Source organism: Phyllostomus discolor, chromosome 2 (assembly GCF_004126475.2).
Source record: "Phyllostomus discolor isolate MPI-MPIP mPhyDis1 chromosome 2, mPhyDis1.pri.v3, whole genome shotgun sequence".
Lineage (NCBI taxonomy): Eukaryota > Metazoa > Chordata > Mammalia > Chiroptera > Phyllostomidae > Phyllostomus > Phyllostomus discolor.
In genome coordinates this window covers 125,742,970-125,760,062 of record NC_040904.2, presented here as the reverse complement: position 1 = coordinate 125,760,062, position 17,093 = coordinate 125,742,970, and the positions used below count along the sequence as shown (strand labels likewise).

Genomic DNA, 17,093 nt, shown 5'->3' with positions numbered 1-17,093 from the left:
ATTATGCAAAAGAAGCCAAGATCAGACCTACAGAAGAATATTATGACAGTTGGATGTGTTGGACCCAGGGACGATTATTCTGTTCCATGAAGCAGATCTGGTTTAAAGAGGAGGAACTGGAAGAGGTGACCTTCTAGCCCAAGACCTATTCTTCCTAGGCTGCAGGGCAAGGGGATAGCAGCAAGACAGCCAGAGACCAACAGGGCAGAGCATGCAGGACACTTACCAGCCACTTGTCTCTGGCAAAGATGACTGTGTTGAGCATTGACTCATAGAAGAGACAATAGCCCATCCACTCGCTGATGATAATGTCCACCTTCTCCACAGGCAGCTCCACCTCTTCCACTTTACCCTTAAATATGGTGATGACTGGAAAATAAGAACGCCGAGGCCACACTTGGCAAAGCCAGATCTGCAGGTTTTAGCCCGGTTCTGATTCTACTTTCAGGACGGGACACACCTCACCCTTCACCATGTAGTTTATGAGAGAATTGAAAGCTAGTTGCATGTTTTGTCCCTAAAATGCATTGAGCAGTTACTACGTGCTGGGTTGTGCTAAACTCACAACATATACAATAATATGTAATCCCCCCAAAAGCTCTATGAAATAAACACTTTATTCTTATGATTTAGCACTAAGGAAACTGAGGCTTAGAGAGGTTACGTGGTGGCTGAGAAATAGAACCCAGGTCTGATATGCCATAACTCTAATGCTCTTCTCATGGACCCCACCCTATGTTAGGCTCCTGTGACAATTCAAATCCGAAGAAGGCTAGGGAAACTCCTCTATTGCTCTTGCACCTGTTCACAGCCAGGGCTCATCCCCCAGTGGATTCATGAGGGAGGCAACTTAGTGTTTTGACAACAGCATGGGCTCTGCAGTCAGAGAAACCTGGATTTAAGTGCTGGATAGTCTCATTATTAGCTGTATTACTTTCCACAAGTTACTTGACTAAACCAAACTCCAATTCCATACAGAACAACTCAGGAAAGTGACATCTACTTAGCAGGTGGTTGAACTGATGAAATGAAGTAACACATGTGACGTACCAGGCTCAGGGCATAGACCCTATCTGGCATCTCCCACTTGTCGACCAGCCCATAGAGAGGTGACGGGGACAGGGCCAGGACCAAGCCCCTGCTCTAAGTGGCTTCTGCTGAGTCATTTCCAAGACCCTCTGGTCCTTCTACGGCAGGAAAAACTTCTTAGCTGGGTTTCTGATGGTTTGACATACACATACACCTAATTTTGGAGTCTCTCTGTGTATTCATTGTTGTAAAGATCAGACAAAACTCTCTCTTGGATGCCCCTGTGAAATTGACAGGGCGATGGATTGGTTGGCTGGTTCCAGCTGAACATTTCCTCTGAAAGATTACACATACTCATGCTCTGAAACTCTCTTTCTGTGTCATCTTCTGAAAAATTACACAATGCCTGAACTTTGCTGAGAAAATTGAACAATGGCCTGACTCAGGAGTTTAAAAAAAAAAACAACCAAAACCAAAACTTACATCTGTTCTGAATCTGAGTTTCACTAAAATGAATTTGAATTGGAGGCTTCTAGATGGCAAAGGGCACACAGGTCACTGGCTTTATTTCCTATCTTCACAGTGGGTAATGCAGGTGATGGAGTGCCCATTAGCAGTTTCTGGTGATGATCTGCTCTCCAATATCTGGTATTTAATTAAGGCTTAACAGATAAGGCCTCCTCTAAAAGGAGTCAGACACATGGCAGCTGTACATTGCCTTGATTGCTCTAGACTGAGGCCCAGGCTCATGTGACCCTCTGGGTTACTGCTCAGAAGCCCTACCCCAGGAAGGGCCAGTCATCTCTAAAAGGTTAGAAGTGGGTGGGAGCAATAAGTGTTCAAGTTCTGCTACTCTGGGGGTTCTGAGACCCAAGGGCAGGAAGTCAACCTACAGCAGGGCCCAGGAAGCACCAAGATAATTCACAAGAGGACAAAGTAAAGGGTTTTTGAAAATACAGTGTCTAATTAATTTCTTATTCTGAAAAAGAACAGACAAATATGCCTGATCCACCTGTTTAGTCATTTGCATGTAAAGCCTGGTTCGTCTTATTTTTATAAACATTTTTAAAGTGTTTTGATGGCCTGCACTTTTCTCTGTGCACATTTCTTGAAGGCTCTCCCCTAGTGTCTGTGGGGTACAAACATTCAAAGATTATTACTGAGTGAATGAACAGATGCATTAGACCATGGCCTTTCTGTGGCCCAGGAAGATATCTTCTCCTGCCTGTGGTGCCCCATGACCTTCACCCTGGGTCCTTGTACAAGGTTGACCATGATGATTCCATAGACTGGACTCCAGTAAGATTGCAAGAAGCAGAAATAGATAAGAATTTAGAGTTTACTCTGATAGATGGGTATGTATGGAACATAACTTGGGTGCCTCCCAGGGTGCATGAGTGCTACCTCTGTTCTCTGCCCTAGCCCTCTTATTCATTTGCTGCTATAAATATAAACATACAGAGAAACAGAGATACAGTAGGTCACAGAAGAGCAAAAATCACGCTGTTTCTGCTTACAAAAAGGCAGAAGGAATCAATTAACCCTATAAAACGCTCAACAATCTGTGCCTCTGTTCATTTAACATCACTCTTCTGTAACCAAACGTTTCTCAGAGCAGACATGGCCCCCACTTGGCTTGGTGAGTAGATGGTCTCTTTGTGAAAGAGACACACCTCCTTTCAGTGCAGCTGTGGACTGGATTTCATGCCCCATCCATCCCCGCACCCAGTTGCTTTTGTGCAGTGCCCAACCTGCACAACCTTATGCTGGGGTCCTGGTGGCAGACAATTTACGCCCTTGTTCCAGCTAGCCTTGATTAAATAGTTTCTCTCCTTTGGGGCCACAGTTTCCTCACTGGAAGAAAAAAAAAAAGAAGGGAGGTTGAATCTGAAAATCCTGAAGATCCTTTGCAGTTCTTCCAAATGCTTTCATTTTTCAAATATGTATTGAGCATGTATAACATACAGTATTCTGCATGTTTGGGGACTAACAGACATCGATAAAGAAACTGCCTGCAATGCCCAGTTCAACTCAAATTTGTACCAATTTCTCAAGTCCAATTTTTTTTAAAAGAGGCCATATTGTCTTTGTGGACCCAAATACAGTTACCCAGCTGTGTCATCAGGAGTAGTCTTTCTGTTTTCTGTAGTCTCTGCCAATAACAACTTGAACTATGAGATTGTTTCCCAGTTTGCAAAATGCTACCGCTTGTGGTGGGGTTTGTGGCAATTAATTAGTGGTTATTGGCCAGTGTATGGCACTGGGTTGAGTCAAAACACTGTGTGGGAGGGTGTCTCTGCTCCATGAAGCCCCTTCAAAGGCATCTTAGCTACTGATCTTAAGTTTCTGAGCAGTAATGGGATGTGAGCTCACTCCTAATCTGAACCCCACATGACAAATACTGTGTCAGCTCAAGGTCGTACTGAGGTCACTCTCTAGTGCTGTTATTATTCCGTAACATTTTATTCCATAAGGATGATGGAAAGTTTGATCAACTAGCTATGATAGGACCCTGGCTTATAAATTTTAGAGTAATTAATCATAATTAAATATACCACAGGAAGCAATACACTCCAGATTGAGATTTCCCCTCTAACTTTAAGTTTACAAATTAGACATTCTGATTTTGGGGGGTTGTTTTTAGTGGGATTATCTTTTCCTTCTGGCTTGAGTGGTTATTACATAAATTTAGTCATTCTAATTCGTGGTCATTTGTTTAACAGTCTAGATATTTTTGTTTTGTTTTGTGGATTTTGTTGTTTTTACAAATCAGGGGTGATCTCATTTGGGCCTCCAGCATGTTCAGCAGAGTCAGCGGGGCCCACAGATCTATGGTAGCGGTCTCCCCATTGTAGACCCCTTGCTGTTTCCCAGAGTGGAACCTGTCCCACAGGAGAGGGAGGGGCATGAGCACGAGGCCAGGGAGCATGTTATGAGATGGTGGAGCCTCTCCAATGTCACTCCCCCACTTAGCACAGCCACACGCTGCCCTCTGCTCCCCACCACGCTGCTCACACACCCATGATGGTGACAACCACACCACCTGCCGCACACCTTCTGAGGGCCTGATTTACCTCTAGCCTATGATCTCCTCTTAATTGTCTATTTTATCTTCCTATTTCCAGGATCCAGCAGAGCACCTGACTCCTTGTGAACATTCAAAGATTGTTACTGAATAACTGATGGATGAATAAGCAATTTTAGTAAAAAAAAAAAAAAGGGTATTGGATTGAGAGATAAAAGGTTTTTAAACTAGTCCTAATTATGATAGTAAAGAATTACTGGCAGTTAAATCGCAGCTTACAGGGTGATTTCACATATACTGTCTCAACAATCCTCACAGGAAACTGTGAGGTTGGTCTCATTGTTCCATTTGCCTAATGAGAGAACTGGAGTTTACAGAAGTCATAAGGTAGAGCCAAACCTAGGCCTGTTAATGTACAAACTACCAACCTCCCTGAGAGTCCTTTCTTTCAACTGCAAATGATCAGAATATCCGACTCACCCACTCGTGGGACTGTTGTGCACACCAAGCAAGTGCTGGGGATGGTGGAAGGAAAAAAATCAGAGAGGTCAAGGACAACCCATCTTTTCCCTAAAGGCTGGAAGGGTTGGCTGGTAGGGTGAGGAGAGGTAAAATCATTGTAGAGGTAGAACCCATCAGCCCCACTGCGGCTTCCCACCCTTGTCTTTTCCAAGGTCCAGATACTTGGATAAACCTCTTACAAGGTCAGACTCCATCCTATTCTTAAGCTAGTGGTGATGGGAGAAAGAGAATACCAACATTATTATGCTCAATATCTGCTGGCACTTGTAGCATACCCTGCAGCCAACAGACCCCATAACTGGAGTGGCATAAGTGAGCTCTGGGTGCTAGGTATACTCAATATTATAGAAACTTAAATACCATTCCCCTGTCTCTTCCCAAATCCTCTACTCACCCACAAATATAGGGCTTGAGGTTCTGCCTTGTCCTCAGTGCATAACCTGCCTGGCTTCATGTCCTAGCCTGCTCTGGCTCCCTTGAGGGCCAAGGGTCCTGCTTAGCTGGAGCTCTTCGGCTTTGGCCAGAGCCCTTCCCTGGTCAGAGCTCCTGCTTGGCATGTCTCATCCGCTAGGCATTGGCTGGACTAACACTCTGGTAATGAAACCGTGCTTGGACTGGTCCCCACCCCAAGGTGTCACTCATCACTTAGAACCCCTAGCACAGGGCACCTGAGGCAGATGATTCTGTGGGCTGGGCCAAAAGGGAGGGAATTAAGAAGGGGGTGGTAGTAGACAGAGTGGGTAAAATCAGTGGGAATGTAGAAGGTAACAAAGCTCCCCTAGGCTCAGGGATTCAGAAAAGCATGCCAGGTTTCACTTACCAGTTATAGATGGGATGGGCAGAACATGTCTTCCACCCCAGAAATTTGTATCAGCAAGTATTCTGTGTAAACACCCTTCCCTCCACTCTTAGCAAGCCGACCTCTCTCTTGAGTCTCAGTTTCAATGCCCTCATCTCAGAAAAGGGCCCTCTTCCCAGTGCTGTGCTGTTCAGTGTTTAACAACAGGTTCCGTGAAGGGAAAAAGCCACTGCCACCACCCAGTTGAAAGGGGGTGCCCCATTTTTCTCAGTGACTCCATCATTCTTCTAAGTGCTTTCACAATTTTAATTCTACTGTGACATTGTTTGTTCACTGGTTTTGATGTCTGTCTTCTCTGTGAGACTGTAGGCTTCATGAGGGCAAAGATCTTGTCTGTCCCATTCACCGTTGACTCCCCTGTGCCTGGCACAGGCCTGGAGTGTTGCACAATAATGCCCGAAGGAACAGGTGTGGGGAACCCAGTCCTGAGACTGTCAGCTGCCTGCCTCCTGAGCAGCTGGGAAAGGAAGTAACAACTGCAAGGAGGCACTAGTATAGGTTCATTAAGAACCATTACAGCTGACTCATCTCATGTCTTCTTTTGACAGGACTATTAGTTGAGTTAATAAGTGAATAATCACAATACTTAACATTTATTGGTTGCTTACTGCCCACCAGGTACTGTTGTGTTTTATACAGTGGCATGCTGATACACACCCAACAACTGGCTCTCCAGGAAAGAAGCCCTGATTTTCACATTTGCTGATTTCTGTGGTGTAGGTACTCCTGCTGTGGCCAGCTTCAAGACACCACAGCAACCTCATTCATTCCACAAATCTACTGACAATTTAACAATCGGCTCTTGGGATTGTTAAATTGTCAGTAGATTTGTGTGACCCTCACAATGACCTTATCAGGCACACGCCACTATAATACCCATTTCACAGATGAGGAAACTGAGACATGGAAAGAGAGTTTGACAAGACCTTGCCTCCATGGCACCTTCATGGGGAAGGTGACAAATGATTTTGTGTGTTCATAACTGGCGACCTAACAGAATTCCAAGGTGCAGATTAAGAGCTGAGTGTGCACCAGCTTGAAGAAGCACCCACATCCACGCCAGGGCACCTATCAAAGAAAACAATGACCTCAGAGAGCGATGCTCTGTTTGTAAGGACCAATCCAAAATGACTGTAAAATAAGTAAGAAGCAGGACTCAGTTTAGATTCCAAACATCCACAGGTTAGGAGCTACCGCTTGCTGGTAAAGTAGGCAGTTGTAGTGGATTCCAGCTTGGTACCAGTGTGATATGGCCCTTCCCACAACTGCTCATGGAAACAGAAGCCACATCACTACAAGTACAGCATTGGGGCCAGCCACCTAGCCATGTTTATTTCTTAGCCTGACTCTCCAAGGCTGAGAGAAATGCTGAGGCATGGCCAGAAGAAAAAGTGACTGAACCCAGCACAAAGGGTAAGGGACTGGGGTGTGCAGCCTGGGGGTGTGGGAGGCAGGCAGCCATGTGAAGGAGTCTCCCCACTCTGTCTGGCTCCAAAGGAACATGGAGAAGGTCTCGCAGAGGCAGAATCCACCTCAGTGGAAGGCAGTGCTTTCTAACAATAACGGCTCTCAGAAGAATGGCAGTGAGAACCCTGTCCAAGGAAACATGCCGACACTAGGTGACTGCAGAGCAGAGAATTGCTGCAGGAGCAGACAATTCAAGCACCACCTATAAAAGGTTTGGAGCTATGTGGCCAAGAAAGAGCAAGTGTAGAACGTTAAACCTGAAAGAATCTATAGTTCATGCTTGTTAAACACCTACTAATCACAAGGCCCCATACTTGGCACTTTACATACTTATCCCTAATCCCCCAACAACCTTGCCAGCCGTTCATTGACACATCTCTTCTAACAGGAGCAAGCAGCTCAGAAAGGTGACATGATGTGACAACACCCTCCCTAACGTTACGTGGCAGAGGCCCCATTGTCCACTGTCACCCAACTGTCGTGCTGTGCTCAGGCCCCTTTTGCCCACAACACACCTGCTTTAGGGTGTGCACAGTAGAACAGAAAGGAGTGATATGCTTTTTTCTTTTAGTTTTCTGAAAAGTAAAAAGATTATACTTTTTTGTTTATTTCTAGAGCTATAAAAATTGTATCAATCCCTGAGCTTCCGTGTCAAATTTCACAAATGAATCTACCTTTGTAAGCATCTTGGCAACTGGTTTCCTCGGCAGGGAAAGAGAAAATGATCATTGTCAGTGCCAAAGTCACAGAGGAGGCTGTGAGAGGATGTGGGGCCATGCATGTGGAAGCAGCTGTGTGAGGGCCGTGTGGCCATGGCCACTACAGGTGACTCTGTGGAGGTGCGTGGCTGCACATGAGTTATGTGTCCTGAGCTGTATGTAGGTGCAGAGGGAGAGAGATTGATTGATTCTGGGTGGCAGGTATTTTATGTCCTGTGTTGTTATTTATGTCTTTACACCTACACTCCTGAGACCCACACAAATGCTGGCTGACGCAGCATCTCAAAAGCATTTCCATGGAAGCATTTGTGCAGTTAAGCTGTCCTCCTTCTAGTACACATGCCATGGTGGATGAGCTGTGCAGTCGATGGGACCTTGGTTACCTCACTGGCTCCACCCCACTGTTGCTGCCTGGGGAGGAGGAGGTGAAGTCAACTCTGCCTTCTTTTTGTCCCTGGGACTGGAGTCCCCTCCTCCTCTCCACAGAGTATGTGAGGGGCAGGAACAGGTATAGGGCATGGGGCTGGCTTTCACTTGAGGACAATGGTTTGTCCTTTGCTTCAGTAACAGAATCAAGTGTGAGCCATCAACATATGAAACATGGAACAATTCCATCCTAAAGCCATCAGGTGGAGCTGAGTAAACTCAACCTCTATGCTGCCCAGGGAGAGGTGCGGCATGGATATCTCAATAGTCCAGTGTGAGGTGTTGAAACTTGGGAAGGCAAAGGCAGCCCAACACCATATTCCAGGGTCAGAGTGGGGTGCACAGGGTATCCCTGGTATGGGAGGGTGACGTGCAGAGCCCAGGGGGGCCTCTGCACAGGAGGGTGGCCTGACTCAGCCAACTGGAGCTTGAGTGGGGAAGGGAGGGTACCCTTGCAAGAGGCTGCCTGGCACAGGGTGTCAGAGCCTAGCGCCGGGTGACAGAAGCAGCTGCATGGTGGAGGTGCTAACAATGGGAGGCTGTTTACACACAGAGGGATTGGTCTAATATGTAAACATATTCAGAATAATAGGGTCCAGAGTTTTTACCATCAGAGAAGTGAGTCACAAACATGGGAATGGGAAGGGCGATAGAAGCTAGATACTGTGGTGCTGGATTAGAAGAGGTCTCACGTAAACTCATACTTGACAACACATATGGATGGAGATAGAAATGTATGTTATGTAAGTGCGTGTGTACACACACATTCTTTCCACTGAGACAGCCTGGGAGTATCAGCCCCCTAAAATCAGTGAGCCCACCTAGCCCTGGGTCCTCATTTCTGGATGGAATCCACTAAATGGAATCTAGCCTCCTTGGGGAGATGGCTGGTTCTAGATCAGAGGTGTGGAAAACACAAGATGAGCCAGAAACATTTGTGCCAGAAAATACGAAAGCTCACAAAAAGTGAAGGAGACATGTCAAAGGGCTTGGAAACCAGCTTGAGGATGCTACCAGTGACCAAATCAGGGACAATTTGAGTATCAAAATAGGTACTAATAATGGGAAATTAATGATGAGGAATGAAATGTTTACATGGTTTTAAAGCACTTCTCCCAGAAAATCTTACTAACTATGAATAGAGAAAGAGTAACTTTACCATGCAGAAGCCTAGCAGACATCATTGAAACACAGAGTCAATTCTGTAAGTAGCCGGACAAATCAAAACTGCATGCCTCCTGCTAGTATGCAATGAGAGAACAGCGTGCGTCTGTGGCGTTCCTGCAGGATGCATCACCTGAACTCAATTGTGAGGAAGAGTCATACAACCCAAACTGAGGGACATCCGCAGGACACTGGCCAGTGATCTTTCAGTGTCGGAGGCCATGAAAATTGGGGAAAGCCTGTTCTGGCTTGACGGACACTAGAGACATGATGACTAAATGCAACGGGAGCTCTGGAACCGAATGCTTTTGCTATAAAGGATATAATTGTAATGATGGCAGAATGTGATGAGAATCTGAGCACTAGATAATGACCATGTTCTCACGTTACAGAACCTCCTGATTCCGATGGTTGCCCTGTGGCTATATAAGAAAATGTCCTTGTTTGTGGACAATGTGCATTAATGCATTCAGGGATGATCGGCATCATGTCAACAACTTACTCTCAAATGGCTAAAACCTAATGCAGCTATATTTGCACCTTGTTTTTTGTAAATTAGAATGTTTCAGAGGTTATGAGAAAGAAGAGAAAAAGGAAAAGAAGGGGCATTTAAAAGGTTATCTGAGTCTGAGGCAGGGGAAAGGAGGTGGGGACCACCAAGTGTGAACCAGACAGGGTGATCAGGGGGTGCACAATTCTCTTTCCTGGGAGCTTTCAGAACCAGACTACCCTCCTCCCAAAGGTCGGGGACCTCTCAGCTGCTGTTAGCCCCCTCCCACTATGGGTCTACCCCACACTCTGCTACCAATGGTGCAGGGCAGTAGCCCTCTGCAAGCCAGAGGAGATGAGCCCAGGGGGCTGCGGTTCCGGGCCCTAAGAGCCGGCAGCAACAGAGACAGATGAATAGTTAAGAGTTGGGCAGACCCTGCAAGGGCAGGAATTGCTGTGCATGGGAAACCTGTGCAGAGGCAGGGAAATTGTCTAGATGTTCTTTGAAAGCCTCTTAGAGCCCAGGGCTGACACTCAGTAACTCTGAGAAGAAATCTGATTCTGCCTCTATAGTAGTTTTCATTTTTAGGATTGGCAGACACTCACTGAGCTTCCACATCAACTTTAGGAATGAGTACAGGAATGAGAGCTGAAACCAAAGGCTCTGCCCCATGTCTCCCATCCTCAGTTCCCACATCTGTTACATAGGAAACCACACGCCCTATTTCATGGAGTTAGGAAAAAGGGAGTTCAGGTGAAAACATGCAGATACCAGGCTGTGTCACCCTTGTAGAGAGTTGTCATTTTCTTTTTCCATCTTTAGTAGCCAAGTAGAGAGGTCACCTCTCTGTCTTTCCTACTCAGCTCAAGTACTTTCCTGAGTGGCATACAGAAGAGATCTGGCCCCCTAAGTGAACCAAGAGAGGTTGTACGCCAAGCCCCGGGTCAGTGGTATCTGAGCAACATTTCTCCTGCTCTGGCTGGAAAGGGGCTTCTGGATCTCGGCTCTGCTCATGGCCCCGCAGATGTTGCTCACCCATTCCCCTGGCCTTTTCCACTAGCACTCATCCACCTGTTCCCCCTTTACTTCCTCACTTCTTTGTTCACCAAGTTTAGACTTCATGGTCCATTACTGGTGTAACTCTGGCTCCTCACTCCTTCTGTGTGTCCTCCCAGCAAAGCCCCTTCACAAGCAGCTCTCCCTCCACTTGTGCCCAGGCTGCTGAGCACAGTATGAGAACTGGGCTCACTGCATATCTATGTCCATGCACCTCTGACAAGCACTGACCTCTAACAAGTGCTGACTGTCCCCCAGCCATCCTCACTAGTGCAGCATGTTTGTTTTCTCTCCCTCCCTTCCTCTGAAAGTCCATTCTATTCCTTCTCATCTCCCTCCAACACATTTACACCCCCGCGCTCCTGGTCTTTTCTGCCAATGACTGCCTCATTCTTCATTGAGAAAATGGAAGCAGTAAAGCAGGGGCTTCCCACCATCAGCACACCTCCAACTGGACCCTCATGCCCCCCTTTCCCTCTGTTACTGTGGTTAAACTGTCTCTACTCCAAGAAAAAGACCAACTCTCTACCTGTGCTTTGCACCCCAGGCCCTCCTACCTTCTCAAGGTCCTTGCTCCTGAATATACTGTTTCTTCTACCTGCAAATTTGCTCTCTCTCTACTGGACTATTGAATCATACACACATATTTTCATATCTCCTATCCTTAAAAAACAACTTACTTCCTTGAGCCTGCACCCCCCTGTAGGTACTATTCCATTTTTCTGTTCCCCATTACAGCAGTGAGGACTTATTTATAGTCCTTACTCCACAGTCTATCCCTAACCTACTCTAGCTGGACTTTAGTCCCCACCTCTACACTCAATCTGCTCTTGTTAAGAGCACCAGTAACCTCCATGTAGCCGAATTCAACAGTCACTCTTCTGTTCTTATCCTACTTGAGCCCTTAGCATTCCCTATAGCTGATGACTTCCTACTTCCCTTGATTTCATGGTCCTCCTCTCTTCTGAATGTCCACCAGCTTCACTGAATGTATCTTCTCAGCCTCTCTGCTGGCCAGTTTCTTTCTGTAGCTGTTTCATTCCTAAGTGACCTCATTGTGTAGCTTTAAATACCATCCACATGCTGAGGACTCCCAAGTGTGTATGCCATGATCTGACTCTCCCTGGAACTCTAGACTTATGCATTCAAGTCTCATGCAACATGTCTACCTGGATATCTAAGGGTTTCTCAAACCTAACATGTGCAAGAGAGAACTCTGGACTTCTTTCTCCCTCCTGTCAACCCCATGACTCCTCTACCTCATCTTCCACCATCCAAAAAATGGATTGGCTAACTCAAAACAAAAAAGTTAGCCCTTGCTCCTGTCTTTTCCCCATTTCACATATGGTCCACCAGCAGGTTCTCTTGCCTCTATTTCCAAGCATAACCCAGGGGGTCACCCTCTATTCCTCCAAGGTCACCACCTTAGTCCAGACCACAACGCCTCTCCCTGGAGCACTGAAATAGCCTCAGACTTTGTCTGCCTACATTCTCCATAGAGAATGCTTTTCCTTTGTTTAAAAGTCTCAAAAGCCCCCCATCATCCTTAGAAATTTATTTTCTTTGTTTGCAAACCCTACATGATCTGGCCTCACTCAACACAGGACCTGGTGTCTAAATCCCATATCTGCTGACTGATAATGGCTGAAAGATACAAGCACATCTAACAATCAGGGGCATTTGTGGACATGAGTGTGTTCAAGATAGGTTCCAGAGGGAAGAGCCTGGAGAATGTTGCAACACATGGGAAAGGAGTAAGGAGAGGAAGGGAAGGTAATGCACTTCTGTAATCAGACTCCAGGTTGGAAAAGTCCCGATCTCATAGACAACCCAATTACTAAGATAGCCTCATCAGCAGCAGGGCCTGTGGGCAGTAGGACACCACATTTCCCCAAAGTCAGAGTCTGGGTCTGCCACTGGGTGGGTAATGGGTAGAGGCAGGGCTAGGGGTTGTGGAGAGGGAACAGGAGAAGGAGGAATAGCTGCCATTTTGAAAAACTCAATAGATTGTCTATATCTGGGGCCAAGCAGAGGGCATGGCAACTAAGGATTTAGCCATAGCCTGGACTCACAGGAAGCTGAACTGGACAAATGGGCCTTGGCTGACATGACAGGGATTGGGAACCTCAGAATCCCATGACCACAGTTCTGCTAACAATGCCTCAGCTAGGCTCCTCCTCCTCCCCAAGGCCAAGTGCTCTGACCTCTCCTCTCTTATGTCAGTCTATGCCATCCAAACAAGGAACTATAGCTCCCCTCCCCTTCTAACCATGGGAAAACACATGGAGGCATGTCTTACTGTTGTCCAAATGGTTGGCCTTAATGATCTTCTCTGAGTAGTCAGAAATACTGGAACATTCAATCTAGAAAGGGTACAGAACAAAGGAGCAACACATCAAAAATATGACCAACACCAATTAAACGAATGAAGAAGCTGAAGGCCACAGGGGTGCAATGACTTGCCCACAGCTGTCACTGCTCATTTCTGGCAAATTAAAAACTACAATGCAGCCCTCTCAACTTGCAGGCCAGCAGCTCCTCCACTAATTGGGATGCCTTTCCTTGAGGCTGGAACCCATCCTATGCTTTGCAGTGGAGGGTGTCATGTCTGAGTTAGGAGCCATTGTCCTCCCAAGAGAGGATGTAGGACCAACCAGAGGTGCTGTGAGCCTCCCTCAACATCACCTTCCCATCCTCCAGCCCTCACTGGTTAAACTGGAAGCATTCCAGGACAAGGGCCATCTGAAAAATGCCAACTAAGGGCCATTCTTAAGATCCTTAAATACACACACACACACACACACACACACACACATTTTAACTGTCACCTCTTCTGCAGTCTCCACCTTTGAAAGAATTGATTCTTTTGAATGTAAAAGTTTTTCCATGCTCCTAAGATCTCCTGAGCAGAGGGCTGAGGTATTTGAGGGATGAGTCAACCATCAGCTGAGAAAAGGACCTTGTGGGAGTAGCAGAAAATCAAACCCCTGCTGGGGGGTAGAGGTCCTAGGCACGCCAGGGAGGGCCGGCAGGTGCTAGAAACAGAGTGGCAGCCTCCAAGAGCTGTTCTCACCTCTTTAGCTGGCCTACAGAGTCCAGCCTGCATTCAGGCCCTGGGGCCCCCCTCACCTCCACATTCCGGCCCAACTTCAGACTGCCCCCAGGGCCTTGGACATTTAGCACAGGGGCACTGAGCCGGTTGCTGGCAGCTTCCATCAAAGCCGTCAGGAAGGTGGGGACACCTAAAGGGTCAGGAAAGGATTGCTCTGGTAGAGGAGGCAGAGACTAGCCAGGACTCAGACCCCAGAGGACCCACGGTTTCCTGAGCTACCAGGTCCTGTGGCAACAGTTCTGTTGTTAGCAGGACTGCATTTCTCTCCTCTTCTTTCTCCTGCCTTGCCATGTTTTCATTCTGTCTACAAGAGGGTACTGAGTTTAGCTGTAAAGAAGATGGGATCTGGAGCCAGACAGCTTGGACTCACATCTGGCCACTGCCACTTTCCAACCATGCCTCAGTTTCTTCATAATGAACTCACAGCCCCTGTTTCGCACGGCCAGTGTGAGGCTGCAGTGAGTGCTGATGGGCCCTCTGAAAGCCACAGGGTGTGTGAGACTGCATTCCTGCTCGCTTTCCTCTTTCTTTCTTTGACCTCCACCTTTCCCTTCTCCCGTCTTTTTTCTTTACTCTCTCTTTTTCCCCATTTTTCTTTTGTACTTCTAGTTTGCTTTCTTTCTCCTTTTTGTTGATCTCCCTCCCATTCCTCTAGCTTTCCTCTGAGTCTTTTCATCCTTCTGTCTATTGTCCCCATTTGCTGTTTCTGTCAGTTTCCTCAGTCCCTCTGTCTGTCTCTTTACTGCCAACCAGAATCCCCTACTAGAGAAGAGCTGTGGGTGGAAGGGAGAGCCTGGAACAGGAGAAACTGTGAAATGAGCCATCCAGATAGAAGCCCAGCTAACTGTGGCAGAGCTGTTTGTAAAAGAGCTGTTATAGCAAAAAAAAGAGGGAGGCAGACAGATGGGACGAGTCACCACCACTGGAAGGGACGGTGCAGGAGCCTCCTGACAGCTCCTTGGCTGCAGCCCCCGCCAATGTGGAAGCCAGTGACAGGTGGCCCTGCCTCTCCCTGCTCAGCCCTTGGCTCCCGAGTGCCCGGCAGAGATGGAAGCTGAGACGAGCTTTAAAGACAGCACTGGGAAGGGAGGCCCTTGGGGGGTCAACACATAGTCTCACAGCTCCGAGGCTGTGTGAGCTCATTGGAAGTGGAGTCTCATTGAACAGGAGGCTCCCATCTGATGAGGAGGAACTTGTAAAGGAAAACCGAAAGGAGGACGGGGCAGTACCTGTGATGATGGCAGAACTTGACCTTGGGCTTCAGATTGGCTGTGTACCCTAATGTCGAGCCTCAGCTGACATTACATCTTTTCTGGGCATCACAGCTTTTCTGAGCAAGGCAATAGCAGAAGTGCCTTGGGGACAGCCCAGGTTTCCAGAAGACCTCTACAGCCAAGGCCCAAATGCTTTGCGGGTCAGGTGTGGGGAGCAGTTCTGTCCCTGCTGAAGACTTTGGGGCAGACCTCTGAGTCGGGGACTTGGAAGGCTCCAGTCAACCTGGGAGCTGGGGGCTCTCAGGACAGCATCTCTTGACCCAGCTAAATGCACAGAGAATAAAGCCCCACCAAAAGCTGTCCGGCTCCCTGTGAGCCTCTGCAAGTGGGCTGTCTTGTGCATATGCTGTGAATTTGATTGTAGTGTAACTTTAATTTTGATCAAGATTAATTCCCATTTCCCAGGCCTAGACTCACTGCACTTTTTAAATGTCAGGCAGCAGCTTGGAGCTCTGCTTTTCACAATTTCTTCCAAGCTCCAGACCCTCCCAGCATCCAGTCCTCAGGCTGTGAACAGCTACATTGTGGGAGCCAGAGGAAGGCTGGGAGGTTTCCCTGAGGGTCAGCCTCCACCTTTAGCCAGGGAGGTTGCAGCAGCCAGAGTAGCAGAATTTAGATTTATGAAGTTGCCCTTTCAAGGACAAAGAGGGTTTTCTTGTTGTCATGTCCTAAGGCCCTTATCCCAACTATACTCATAAACACAGAGCATCTGTCATATTCCAGGCACTGTTCTAAGAATGTTACATATGTATTAAACTTTTCACTCCTCACAATGACCCCATGCGCAAGCTACTGTTATCATGCCCATTTTACAGATGGGGAAAATGAGGTCCAGAGGAGTGAATTACCCACGGTCCCACATCTCGTGAGTTGGAAAAACAGATTCAAGCCAGAGCTCACATGTGGAACAATGGGGCACTGCCCCCAAGCACTGTAAGGTAATGATGATCCTGAAAGTGTTTCTGAAAAGTTAAAAATCTTCTGCAAATGTCAGCAGTGGCCAGGGCAAGCAACCAGGAGCAATGCCCAAGTGACAGGGAGCCATGGGAGGCTGTCCTACCTCCTGAGAGTTACACTTGATTTTCTCCTTGAGGGTGTGATCTCAGCAAAGAGATGGACCAGCATTTATAACAACATTTCTAGGAAGGGCCAGAGAAGGCAGAGAGCAGGGCCAGCTCGACAGAGGCCAGCATGAGGGAGGGAGCAGCATGCTCACCCCAAACACCTTCTTGGCTCCTGCTTTGGCAGCAAACATGGAAAGGATTCCGGTACCACTCCCGACATCCAGCACCACTTTGTCTTTGAACACGTGCTTGTTGTGGTACATGGAGTTCCGGTAAGTGAGTGTCCGCACCTCATCCTTCAGCATCTCCTGTGTGACAGGAAAGGAAAGTCAGTATCAATGCACTCAAAGCTCCTGGGAGTACACCGGGGCAGAGGCCCCAGGACTGTCCCGCCCAATTCTTCGTGGATGTTGATGATGCTACCAGGCAAGCCACAGAGGCGTACTGTGGGGCAGCTAGGCCACAGGCCACCTGCAGCATTAGAAACAACTCCAGCCCCAAGCAAATAGTTTTGGACTATCAAAGGAGAAACTAATGCCCAGACCTGGGAAGCTCCAACTTACGAAAAAACAAAATAAAGTGTCAGTCAGGTACAACATGAGAGATTCAAGTTAGATCTGAAACAAAACTTTCTGCCATGGTGAGAGTGCTGTCACTGAACAAGCTATTAAAGGAGGTCTTCTGTGTGTATACTATTTTTGTTTGTTTTTAAGAATAGAAAACAAGTTCCTTTATCTATCATTATTTAAGTGCTTTGTGGTAAGAAAGAAACTAAATTACCCATTACAACTGCCTCTAGCACAAGGAGAACACAATTAATCTGTGTGTGGTGATGAGGCAGGGTCTTCGTCCATTCAAGATATCAGCAAACATTCTAAGTCATCAC

At 47.1% G+C, this 17,093-nt stretch overlaps 1 protein-coding gene across 3 annotated transcripts in view; it reads right to left on the bottom strand.

Annotated features, from left to right (window-relative positions):
• The window catches only part of PRMT8 (protein arginine methyltransferase 8), a 92,261-nt gene that overhangs the window by 22,851 nt on the left and 52,317 nt on the right, over positions 1-17,093 (bottom strand). For 2 of the 3 annotated variants that reach the window (XM_036018534.1, XM_028532717.2), the window contains exons 3-5: positions 16,360-16,515; positions 13,057-13,120; positions 227-369 (exon numbers count right to left, since the gene is read on the bottom strand). In XM_036018534.1, coding sequence (XP_035874427.1) covers positions 227-369; positions 13,057-13,120; positions 16,360-16,515 — 363 coding nt within the window. The remainder of the gene's footprint in view (positions 1-226; positions 370-13,056; positions 13,121-16,359; positions 16,516-17,093) is intronic. The other variant, XM_036018535.1, reaches the window with a different exon arrangement.